The sequence below is a fragment of the Pseudopodoces humilis genome, chromosome 18, assembly GCF_049639895.1.
Source record: "Pseudopodoces humilis isolate 2021_Gansu_Grassland_sample_001 chromosome 18, ASM4963989v1, whole genome shotgun sequence".
Classification (NCBI taxonomy): Eukaryota; Metazoa; Chordata; class Aves; order Passeriformes; family Paridae; genus Pseudopodoces; species Pseudopodoces humilis.
In genome coordinates, this window is record NC_142217.1 from 14,082,451 (window position 1) to 14,095,472 (window position 13,022).

General features: G+C 40.9%; 1 protein-coding gene across 3 annotated transcripts in view; it reads left to right on the top strand.

Moving 5' to 3' along the window:
• Positions 1-753: 753 nt before the first annotated feature.
• SDK1 (sidekick cell adhesion molecule 1) overlaps positions 754-13,022 on the top strand; it is a 382,780-nt gene continuing 370,511 nt past the window's right edge. For all 3 annotated transcript variants that reach the window (XM_088063904.1, XM_014252723.2, XM_088063906.1), the window contains exon 1: positions 754-2,238. In XM_088063904.1, coding sequence (XP_087920030.1) covers positions 1,779-2,238 — 460 coding nt within the window. In that variant the 5' untranslated portion in view covers positions 754-1,778. The remainder of the gene's footprint in view (positions 2,239-13,022) is intronic.

Below are 13,022 nucleotides of genomic sequence, written 5' to 3' on the forward strand. Positions count from 1 at the left end.
CCTTGCGCGGGCGCGCGGTCCCCTGCACGCGCGGCCCCTTGCTCGCGCGCGCTGCCCACCCCGCTCGCCCGCCCAATGAGCGCCCCGGCCGGAGAGAGCGCAGGTCCCGGCGTGAGGGGATGGCGATGGCCGTGTTTGTGTCCCCCCACCCGCGACTGCGGAACCTGCACTGAAATAGTCCCCCCCAGCCCCGCAGCGCCCAGTCCCGACAGTGTCCCACACGTACACACGAGCGTACAGATAAACACACGCGCGCACACATCCCTTCAGCCCCGCGCAGGATGCGCGCCCCTCCGCCCTTCCCAGCCCAGACACGGCCCCGCTGGTGAGGTGTAGGTCAGGGGAAGGTGGGCTGAGGCGCTGTGGGCGGGAGAGCCGTGCGGGGAGCCGGGAGGTGAAGCCAGCAGCGCCGCTGCCGGTTCGGAGGGAGCTGAGGGGGAGCCGGGACGCGGGGCGGGGACGCCGAGGTGGGCGCGGGGGGAGGGGGGGGGGCGCTGGCAGGGTCGCGCCGCGCCGCCGCCTGAGGCTGTGAGAAAAGTTGAGGCGGCTTTCGGGGGCGGGAGCGAGCTGGCGGGGCTTGTGTTTGATCAACTTCGCGCTTAGGTGCTTTGTTTTTAACTAGCCTTTATCCTGGGTGCACTTCTTTTATAACTACTCCTTTCTTTTAACGGGGGGGGGGGGGGGGGGCGGGGAAGGGAGTCTCCCACGAAAGTTTTCCCTTTACGGAAGGCGGGACTGAAACAATACCCGATGCATTGTTCAAACATAAAACCTCCACCGCTTGCTTTTCTTTCTTTTTTTTTTTCGGTTGTGTTTTATTGCCGCCGCTGCCGCTGTTGTGATCGCGCTTTCCCCCTTGTGTTTACAGCGCCTGTGAGAGAGAGACGCTCGGAGGAAGGACTGGGATCCCTGGGCTGCATCAGCGCGGAGAGCAGGAGCCCGGCACAGCAGAGCTGGGAGGATTTCACCTTGTTGCTGTTTGTTTCAGGAGATTTTCGCTCCCCCCGCCCCGGACACTGTCCAGCTGAGGGTTTGCTTCCTTGCTGCGTCCATAACCGGCCAGAGAAAGCGCTTTCCCTGTTAGAGGTGATTTTTGTCGTGGTCTCCCTGCAAGGAAGGGATCGGCGCTAGCTTTCGAGGAGGGAGACGGGATCAACTGATGTTTTTCCCTACCTCCGGCTGAACGTGAGGAGTTCAGGTGACACCGGCACTGGCCTGTGGCTGACTGACTGCACAGCGAGCTGGAATCACAGCCAGAGTTGCTCGATTTACCTGCTCGAGGACCCTTCAAACCCCTCTATTGACGGTAGAGATTTGTATTCCAAGGAAAATCGGATTAATATAAACTATGCAGAGCTTTGCGGGGATATCGGGAGACTACTCTGTCTGCATGGCTAATCTTGAAATTGTCTGAAATAAATCCTTAGCGCAAGGAATAACGAGATACTTTCAATTAGTTTTTTTTCTTTTTTTCTTTGTCGCTTCCCCCCTCCCCCTTCTGCGAGAATTCAACACTTGCAGCGGAGGGTTTTTAGGAGAATGGGACACATGCTGGAGAACTCACCACGCTCCATAAAAATGACGGGGGTAACAGTTTCCATCCCTGTTGCGGTATAAAAGATTCTCTTTGGATTGTCTGCTGGTGGCTGCTAAGATGGATCAGTTTCTCCCTGCTCCTGTTTGCGACGTGCTGAAGGATCCGGATTTACTGAAATACTGACGCCCATGAACTTACTCCCTCTCTGCTGAAGGCATCGGATGTGACTGTGCAGAGAAACATGTGTTTCACATTTCTGACTGGTTGTTTTGGTGCAATCAATACCTCCACAAGAAACATTGACTTAGGTGGCGACTGTCATAGCGGGAGGCACACGGAGCCCTGCTCCCGGCTTGCAGGCGGAGCGAGCACAAATCAAAGAGCCCGCCGATCCTGGCGAGTGGGGGCTTCGCTTCCCCCCAAAGCGCGGGGTACAGGCTCCCGACCCTGCACAGAGAGCCCGGCCCGCGGGTGCGGAATGAGCGATGACCAAAGCGCTGTCAGGAGTGGCAGCCAGCCGGATCGGATGGGGATCAGTGAGGCAATACCGGTTGAAAGAAAGGTGGATCGCGAAATTATTGCCCGAAGGAATAGCAGGCGAGGCGGAATGATGATAAAGTTAAACTTCTGTTTCATCTTCTGTCGGGGATGGTGGGCGTTTCTGTTGCTTCAGCTCCACATGTTGCAAGCACTGGCACAAGGTAGGGCTAGAGACATTTTTGTTTATAGAAATGCTGCATCTGCCTTCTGAGAGGAAGGGAATCTTGCTCGGGTACAGATACACCCTTTTACTTTTATCCTTATCAGAGATAAACTGCAGAATTCGCACTGAGCTGATTCATGTAGGAATGGTCGTTTCTTACGTACAATCGTTTCTTTATGGACCAGGGATCTGCAAACTGTACCTACATGTTTCTCTCCCTTTCTAGTCCTATCCTTACCGTATCCCAACCTCCCACGGAGAATCACAATCCCTATCAGCACCAAACCTGCTTTTTAAATGTACTTAAATGCATTTGTGCTGTTCTTTCAGGCAGCAAAAGAGTTAACTGCTGCGTTTGTGTGTGTGTCTCTGTGTGTGTGTGTGTGTATGTTTAAAACCACTGTGCTCTGAGATAAGTTATTAGGAGAAGGGGAGTCATAAATCCTCCGACGAGAACTAAACCAAGCATGTAAAAGGAATTCTTTAAACATATGAGCACTATTCTATGTGAGCCTCGGTCTCAGCATTGTTCATTTCTTTTGGATTGCCAAGTAACATTTACCCGAGACAAAAACTGCAATTGATTCGTATCTGAGCATTTCCACATCAGAGATCCTTGCAGTCAAATGAGTCACTTGTAAACGAAGGGTCAAAGTCGACCAATAGACTTTAAATACCAAGTGTCAGTCACTTTGCATGTAAATTCCCTTCTCAAAAAAATTGCCAAATGTAGCCTAATTCTTAATAATCCTTTGACAGAGTAAACAATAAATGGCAGGCAGAAGCATTACAGTTGGCTGCGCCAAATAACACGCTGAACAAACGCAGCTTTCACTTTCTTTGCTGGGTTGAGTTTTATTGCTGTGTGCATTGTCTGGCTGAAGTGGGGTGTGCTGGACAATGCAGAACTGTATCGTGTGGGACCAGGAGTTAGTTATTAAAAGCGGAAGTTAATACTCCATAAAGGGGAATAGTCTTTGTGTTTTAGCTCTTTGTTTTCAAGTATTTCATGGGGAACAACGGTGCATTCAGTTGTAATAAGTGGATGGGGCTTGTGTTTTGAGGAAGAGGGGTTGGAAGCCAAGTCTGCTGTAGTTTGTCTGCTCTGGGTTTACTGCTGCATCCTCAGAAAGTTTGGAGCCGCAGGATACAGAAGAGATTTAATCCAGTGTTTTATATGGACTCCACCCTCATAAACCTTTCTCAGTGCTTTGTTTATGCTGTCACTGCTATTCCCAAATTACTTCTGCTGAGGCCTGCAAGCCCTAACAGGGTACTGTTATCCTGAAACAAGCCATACCTGACATAATGATCTCTGCAAATTAAAATTCACGTCACTTTTTGCTTTTTTGCTTTTGGTACTTGTTGTTGTTAGGTGCCAATATGATGTTTGATGTTGGCAGATTAATGCTGATGATTCTTGCTGTTTTCATTAAAAATAATAAAAAAAACCAAACATAAAAGGTAGTTTTAGGTGCCAGGGATTCAGGCATCATTTTAGATGACATGTAAGGCAGTTTGCCTATGGTTAGTAGTAAACTAGCCATTTTACTGGATTAAAAGTGAATTGAAACTTTTATTTAGCACATAGTAGAGCATAATTTTTTGATAGCATATTTCAGATTAGTCAGCATTTGCAGTAGTAGCAATTTCAGGTACTCTATATCTCAGGGAGTTATGTAGTGTGTACAAACTATCCTCCAAAAAAGTCCTTACACCAAGTTAGTTTTAAGTAACTAAGAGTATTTATTTAAGGTAAGGAGGGCAAGGGAAGAGAATAAGATATATTAATTCTGAAAAACATTGATGCAGATAAAGGTATGAAGTGTAGAAGGCAGGAAACAATGAAAGATAAAACAATTATGTAATGCAGAAGCAAAATACATTTTAATTTTTATATAATGCTGAAGATTACAGTTAGTTCTCTTAAGAATTATTTCACACATAAACCAGTGTGGCGGCCTTGATGTAGAGGACTTTTATTGGAATTTCACAAAATTTGTATTAATTTATAACTTATGGTTCTTTTTTGCACTCTGAATTCTAATGGATTCTAAGACATTCATCATTTTTATGCAAAAATTTACTTTAGAGACAAGATGACAATTCCTATAAAAGTCCTTTATGAAAATGGAAATTCTGCTACAGCCACAGAAGATTCTAATGGAATGATGTGGTCATATGCATGAGAGAATTACATGACTTCAGTCTTTTTATAAGATAAAAAAAGGAACATTCTAAATATATGGGCCATGGCTCTTTTGAATGAATCATAATACAATGCTATAACCAGCTAATGTTTCCATAATAACTATTCCAGCATTAAAGACATAAGAAGTATTTCAGGCATACTGAAATGCAAGTTCTTCATTCCTAGGAAACAGATCAGGTAAAGTTGTTGAGATCAAGTATCTTATACTTCAAGGTGAATGGAAGAAATGAGTTTCAGCTGCAACAGGTTGATTGAGTATTCTCTAAACTTGAATGATCATCCATGTGAAATCTGATCTAGTGGTGAACTGTAGACAAAACCACTTGTAAATTTATTTTGTGCAAAGCTAGCTCCAGCTGTTGTCTTCTGATAGTTGCGTGACATATTTCATTATAAAATTTATCTGCTTCCTTTTTCCTTTTCAAAGTGAGTTTAATTAGTCTAAAATGTACATTGGGTCGTTGTCCTGAATAATAAAGGATTCTCTTGGAACCTTAGTGTTGCTGTGCACACCTTCTCACTGTGGGAGTGACTTTCCAGGTACAGAAGACAAAGGTTGTGGCCTGTTCCAGGCTGGGAATGGAGCTCCCACTCCTGTGATGGCTGGGGCTCTGCACAGAGCTCCCTGACACTTGGGGGTGTCTGCAATGACCCATCTCAGAAAAACTGACCTGTAAGAGCCCCCAGACTGTTGCACATTCCTTTGTTTACTCAGCTCTCTGTGCCTGCTGGCCTCTGCCACTAGCCCTCTCTTCCTGGCATTTTTGTTAAATGATGTACGAGATGCTAGTTAGCCTCAAGTCATAGTGTGTCATCAAATAGTGATGAGATGCTAATTGATAATCACTGTAATTATCAAATTAGACTTTGCGAGGTGATGGTAGGAGTGAATCATTTGGCCCCAGTTGCTGCCTACTGTACTTGGAGGAACATCCTCCTGCAGAGACGTCTGGCTCAGGGGTCTGCATGCCTGGGCAGAGTCCTGGGAATACACAGAGCTCCTGCAGCATTGGAATTTATTCCTTATGTATGAGATTAACAAACACTGATGCCTACTGAGGTACAAAATGTTTACTAAACTACCGGAATATTTGTATGGAAATAGAAAAATTCTGGTTATTTAAATAGGTTGGAAGTTGCTAGAGGCTACTCTACATGCATCTTAATGGATTTAAGTACCTTCCCAATGTCTGTCTTTTGTTGAGGAATGAAAGAATACTTTGAAAATATATTTCTTTGGATTGATGGCTGTTGTTCAGAAAGATTTTAAAATAGATAAAAGCAGAGCAAAGCTTTAAGCTTCTCCAGCAGGAGCCTGGTATCTTTAAATATTAAGAAAAAGAAGTTTGTCTGATTTTTCTTAGTTTTATGGCAATGGAACTATAATCTTTTTATGCTGCTTAATCAAATCTGTATTCAGAATTCTACAAATACCTGAATGTACATTTAAGGTAGTATTGATTTGCATTATGCTTTGAAAGAAGCCATGACACAGTAGATAGATGAAAATATTTCTGGGGCCAAACTTCCTTAATTCAAATATTTGATCTGGTGTATTAAAAATATGCTGAGTGTAAAAAGCCTTTTCAAGCAAATTTCAAACTGCATTAGGGGCAGAGATTATAAACAACTTGCACAGAGTATTTGGGTGTTGGATGGAAAGATAGTGAAATGTTAGGGCAATACCTACTGGAGAGTGAAAAAGATTCTGAATTAAATGTAGAAGGAATTTTAACTCCAAAAAGACTCTGTTACTGTTTATTGGAAGCTCAAGATTTTGTATTGGCTTTGCCTTTTGTGTTTCTTTTCTTTAGGTGTACATTTTAAGTACGTGCTAGTTTCTAAGCAGCTGAATTTTCTGTGTATATGATTATAATAAATAAGCAATTGATTTGGAGGAATAGATCCAGGCCCAGTCTAAACAGAACTGGGGTGGAGATAGTTGGCATTTTCTGTGGCCAGACCATGCGATGTCTCTCTCTCTCTACTGTGGTAACTCTTGGTTTGCTTTATATGTTTATGTTTTGTTGGAAAAGTACCTATTCTTAAGACTTCTTACAGCAAGTTCAAAGAGCTGGGAACACATAATATTAACATTCCAAGTGCAGTGTTTCAGATGATTCCTTGAGAGTGCGGTGTAATGGTCCTGTTAGAGCAGAAGGGAGACCATAAGTAATGGGTGTTTAATTAATCATTGTTTTCCTGCACTGGCAGGAGATGCTCAGAGCAGGAATGACCTGGGTGTGGAGAGAGGCTGTAGCAGTCCTGCTCTGTGGCTTTCACCTGAAGAAGAATAGAAAGCAAATGTGTCCTTGAAAAGTTGTTCTGGAAGGTTCTGCCACCTCTGTGCATAGTCATGTATTTTGAATAACAAAGGCAAATGTTGTCTAATATTCTAAAGATTGTGTAAACAAACCATAGAAATACTAAAAAGACAATCTCAAAGTGAATTTTCAGAAAGCTGTTAAGTGAAGGGATTGGGCTTTTGGAGATTTGAGAGGGATGATTTTTTTTATTGTCTTATCGTTCTTACCACCATACATGTACAAGCCTGGAACACATTCTCGAGTCAAACGATTTCCTTGCATTTATCAACTTTCTATACAGCTTTACCTGAATATCACATTCTGGATGTCCTGATTATTTGGTCCAGCTGAACCTTTTGGCTATGAAGAATCTGTGGGCTGATTAGAGGCAATTAGATTCCTCATCGAGCAAAATCTTGTTCATGCTGAGTTCATTACAGAAATAGTCCTTTCCCTCCTCCCTCTGCATATGTACATACATAATATGTATTTAAATAGATTTTAAGGAACAAATTGATGATATGTTGATATTTTCAAGATTGTGTTTTCTTGAAGTTAAAACATATGAAATAGAACAATTTTCATAAGATTTGTGTAAAGATTATAAAATGCCAGAAGTGAGGTACCTTTGCATCTTTAATACAAATTCTTTATGCATGTGCATTATGATTAAGTTTAAATTGATACCTATTATTTTTCCTCTCTACACAGTCAGAACTGAGACTGAGTGCTGCCCACTGATCAGTTTTTCAGTATTTTGTTTTTCTTGTCAGTGCTTGGCTCCATCTTTCATTTGCTTGAAATCTTTTAAATTCAGCACAAGAAGACTTTTGTGTGAACCAAAGGAAGAACTGTTAGCAGCTATAGCATGGCATTGGATTAGACTACTTACAGTTATTACAGCTGGAAAGCAAGTAATTGGTGAGATTTGGGTTCTATTTCTGACTATCAAGTGAGTCTTTTCTTGTGAATAAAGACTCTTCGCTGCACGTGCCTCAAAGATGACCCTCCACCATTCATAGAGCTCATGTAAAACAAAAACATAACTTCATGGAAAGGCCTATTCCCAAAGAATTTGGGGTTTCTGAAATTATATATGCCCCTGGAGTAAAGTAAGACTTTTCAACTCCTTTATAGACATTGCCTTTGTAATGTCACAGCTCTGGAAGGTTCTGCAGGAATTAATGTAGCACTTGCAGGTCTGACTTCAAAGGGTGACATGACTGAGAAATGACTGAGAAGAGAGGAGTCTTTTATTTTAAAGTGATACCAGCTTCATTACTGCTAAACATATGTCACTGGGCTTTGCTCATGGCACAGATTCTTGACTTCTAGATGTATGTGATATTTGTGTATCATATCTTGAGCATTTGTATTTTGGTTTACAAAGAGAGATTTTTTGTTCTGCCTTTGCTACAGAAAATAACAAATCTATTCCTAGAATAGACACTGGTCTGTTGCTAATTGTGTTTTATCAGTGAAATGTCCCTGAGGTGCAATACAAATGGCACCCTCACTAAGATTAGAAATGTAGATCTAGGCTTTTTAAGGGGAATGTTTTTAATGTTCGGTTGTTCAGCTCCCTGGACTAGCTCAGACTGGGGTCACCCAGGCATCAGGGACAATGCAGACGAGGTGATGGGACAGCCTGGCCAGGGCATGACCCTGGCAGTGTTCATAAGAGCAGCTTCAGCTGGGAGGGAATTTTCCAACTCTGACAAAGCACAAAGGAATGTACATGGCCTGACTTCTTACAAATATGGAGGCTGCTGCTCCTGGGGAGAAAATAGTGAAGTGAGGTGGTTTAGAAGACTTTAGTTTCTTTACTCTGAAAGTTCCAGTGAGTTTCTCCCTCTGTCAGGTGGAGTCTTCCCTATCTGAGTTTATAAGGTAGTTGCTAAATTCAAGTAATATGAAAATTCCCCTTAATCCCCTGATGTCTCAATTATGTAGGCTGATGATAGGAACAACACTTTCTTCTTAATCAGAAGGAAACTTTGCAACTTAAGTTGCAAATTCCACCGGTATTACTTTTTAATGTTTCTATCTAATGCACAGATTCAGTAGGTTAAAAAGGGGAGCTGTGATCTCCAGCAACTCTGATTAAAGGAAGTCTTTAACAGCACTTAATGCAGGATGTGGAAGTGGATTGCACAGTCTTACGTCATACCATTCAAATAACTTTTGAAGTGTCATTTTTATAAACAAAAAAGCATTAGAGCTTTTTATGCAGATAATGTGATTCTTTAATCCTGTTTTTCTCATTTCCATGCTCTATTGCGGCAGCTTAAAGAGAAAGTTGATTCTGGTAGATAAATCAATGTCCCTTAGGTCTCTTTAAACCACTTTATGGTCTTTTAAGCCCTAAGCCATATATTTTTCCTAATAAACTCCTTGGTCTAACATGTTACCTAAAAAATAATTTGTTGGGTATTGCTCTCTTGGACCAGAAAGTAGGGAATAATGATAACATAGCTCCAGTGTGTGTTGCCAGGAGGGTCCCACATTGATTCTAGGCTGCAATTGAAGTTTGTAGCTCATTATTACACAAAGAATCAGAAGATCTGGTAGACAGTGCTTTCATCCTCAGGTTCATATTTGTCAAATTTTGTGCATTTATTAGCTGAGAATGTTGTGGCTTTGATATGTGGTTCTGGCATTGAGTTCATAGGAGATCAACTCAGTAGCAATGTTACTTTTTAAGTGATGGTGCTAAGGAAATAATGGAACTATAGTGCAAATATTTAAAATGTTTAGACACTTAGAAAAAATGTATTTTATTAAACTAGTGCTGTTTGCTCACCTAACATTTGTGTTAAACACAGACTCAGTACTAAAGCTGCCATTGCAGTCTTGCTGGTGCATTGGGGGATGAGCGTTCCTTGTTTCTTATTTCTTATCTATCAAGAAGTGCAAAGGCCATTCATGACTAAATACTTCAAAGTAACTAAATGGTATATGATTATTGGAAAAGAAATATATGGTACAGTGCCATACCTGCAGTTCAAAGATAATACATTTATCATAGCATGGAACACATTGCTGGAGTATTGAAGTGCTTGGGAGGAGGTGAAGGGAATTCTCCATCAGTATATCTGAATGTGTGTACTGATAAGTTTAATTTTAAGTCCTCTTGAATCTGTGCATGCAGAGGTACAACAAACTTTTCTTGTTTGTGTCTTTCCTTCAGACTCAAGAGATTGAATAAACACAGATCCTACCTATCATGTGAATATATTTGCAAACCAGCACCTTTGTGCTTTCTTCCCCACCATCCCTTTTGTTGAGGAGAAAGTCATTGGCACTTTTGTTTTATGCTGTGATGCATAAAAAACTTTTACAGCAGCTTTGCTGGTAGTGCTCTGGCAATACTGCTGTGCCACAGTGAAGGCAGTGCTGTTGTTTGTGTGCACATCCATCTGTGTGTTTCACCCTTCCCTCTGTTGTCTTTATCCCTTTGTCTCAGGCTGACACAGACTCTACCCCAATGTGCTTCTGCTCTCAGATTAGTGCTCCTCCGTGCTGTTGTACAAGTAATGCCTCCTGCTAGGGACAGGCTGAGGAGGAGGCTTAAACCCTGTGATTCTGCACTTGCAATGTGGAGCAGATCCCGCCGTGATCCTCTCCCAGGGCACAGAGTGCCTTTTCTAGGACACTTGCATTGTGTTAAGCAGGCTTTTATTGTGCTGGAGGCCGAGAGCAGATGAGCAGGAAGATTGTTTAATGGTAGATTATCCCAGCATTTTTTTAAATGTTAGATAAGTCTAAGATATGAGAAATCAAGAACAGTAACTCATGTGTTTCACCTTTTACTATCTTTATTACCATGAAGACATTAGATTTGTTTTTGAAGATGGAGTAGCTGAAATTAAAAGCCATTTTAATGCCACTTTGAACACCAGGTTTTAAGATAAATTCTATCAACGAATTTCCCACTTCTCTCTAGGATTTGTTTTATTTTTACAAACATAACTGTTTACTTGTTGAACAACATCAGATGTATCTTAAATGAAGAAAGAGATGTGGATTATTGTTAAAGTAGTTTCCTGCATTGGCATGTGCAACCATAATTTTCTAAAATGCCATATTTTAACTAGGAAGAATATTTTCTTTTTATCTTAAACTTCTTTTTTAAGGTTGTGTGTTGTCTTCTGTCTTGGAACTGCTGTGCAAGGTTGTTAGCTTTTAAGAAATAATGAGAGGTCAGTGTTATGTTCTGGGTTATTTTTCTCCTCTTGAAAAGAATACCTATTTTACATAGTAACTTCATAAAATTAGTCAACTGAGAGAAGGTGTTTCCTGTTCACAGAGCCTAATCATGCTAGTGCTCATTATTCAGAGAACAAGGCTAAAATTTCACTTTTAGGTGTTTCGTTTCAGGAAAATGAGAGAATAGGTCAATTTACTCTAGCTTAATTCAATTACAACATAGCTAGTGATGCTATTGTTTGATGAAATCATCAACAGAAAAATTTCAAGTGACTCTCATGATAAACCTCCCATTCCTACACAAGTTTGAAGCAGCAGTCAATAACAAAGCAAGATTTGTATTTTGAAAACTTTTATCTAGTTGTTTATGTAGTACCTAACATCTTCATTTCAAGTTTCTCTATTCAAGTGTTGATAGCAATCTTACTCGGATTTAATTAATTATATATGGCTTATTATTAGCATTTAATGGGTCAAATATTTAAGCATATTTTTCTGAATCTTCAGTTCAGATTTCTGAGTCAATGGCACTCAAGTCAAACTCAGAATTTTAAGTGCTGGTAATTCAACGTTACATTCACTATGTAAATGCATCATAATTAAAATGATGCCTTGTCAATCCCATTCAGGTTTCTTGTGAGTATAATTTTCAGCTTTCATATACTGGATGTAGCTCTGTTGTCTGCTACCCAAAACCTGAACAAGTCCTATTTATGGTGTACTGGTGCCAGTAAAAACCTGCAGTGTTAACTGTTGTGCCTGTTTAAACTCAGAGTGAAAATCTTACTGATTTTATTAAGGATGTCCAGGTCAAATCTAAAACTTAATTTTTCAATATTTTTCAAATGGTTCAATTCCAGTATATAAAAAAATACTGGAGCAGCCACTTAGAAAAGACAAGATGGCTTTGCAAATGATCCCATGGGCAGATCTGGACAGTTCTCATCCAAATGATTGAAAGTGAAGTTGAAGTTTTCATGTAGTATATAAAAAAGGAGGTGCTGAGTAATTTTGGATTTCCATACTTAACATATGAACAAATGTTCATAGATGTCACAACAAATCTTGAAAGAATTCATGTTCTAAGAGTCTTTCTATAGAGCTGCAGGACATTATAAACCAACTTCTGTGCAAATGTTCACTAGAGTGGAGTAAGTGCTAGCTGTCACTTTATTAAAACTAATGGCATAATTACTCATGTTTGCTTGAAATTCATTGCAGCGTGAAGTGATTAGGCATTGGTGCTTTGGTAAATTATGGCATATTGCACATTTTCTGTAACCAATTAGCGAACGTTGGTGTTGGGCACGTGCAGTGCACCCATTTGTCATTTCATTAACATCCAGATCTGTGTGGTTGCCAGAAGACTTCTGCTGGAACTTTTAACATGTGACAAAGACAATGGGGATATATAGATAGATAGATAGATATGGATATATATGTGAAACTCAGAAAAGACAGCAAATAAGTACAAAACAAGATAAAAGTTACAGCGCAGTTCTAAGCACATTGACTGAAAAGCTCCCCAAACCAGTACTAGAGTTGCCAGATATGGCTTTCTCATAATTCAGTCAAATCTTCTATTCTGAGTGAAAGGCAAATGTTGCTTTCATACATATTTGCAGCTCTCTTCCAGACATCCAGAAGTCTCAGCTGTCTCAAAATTCTGGAAAAGGGGCTATATGCTGAAAAAACGGTGTGTTTGCCTGCTTGTTTAGATGCTGCATCAAGGCAAATAGAATACCAGACACAGCTACTCAGAACTCATGTAGTAAGTTGGCAGTAGAATGTACTCTACAGATGAAGAGCTGTCTGTAGTGATTGATATATTGGGTTTTTTTAAGTCTTCAGTGTATTCAAGGCTTCTGAAGTCCCATTTCTGATGCTGGTCAGAAGTTCCTTTACTGTTCTGATTTGTGTAGGCAGAGTATTTTTGTTATTTAGATGCATATATTGCTGAATTTGAGATTTCTAGGCATGATTTGTGTTCATGACTTGTTATGGTTTAAGCCCAGCTGGCAACTGAGTACCACAAAGCCAATCACTTCCCTGCCC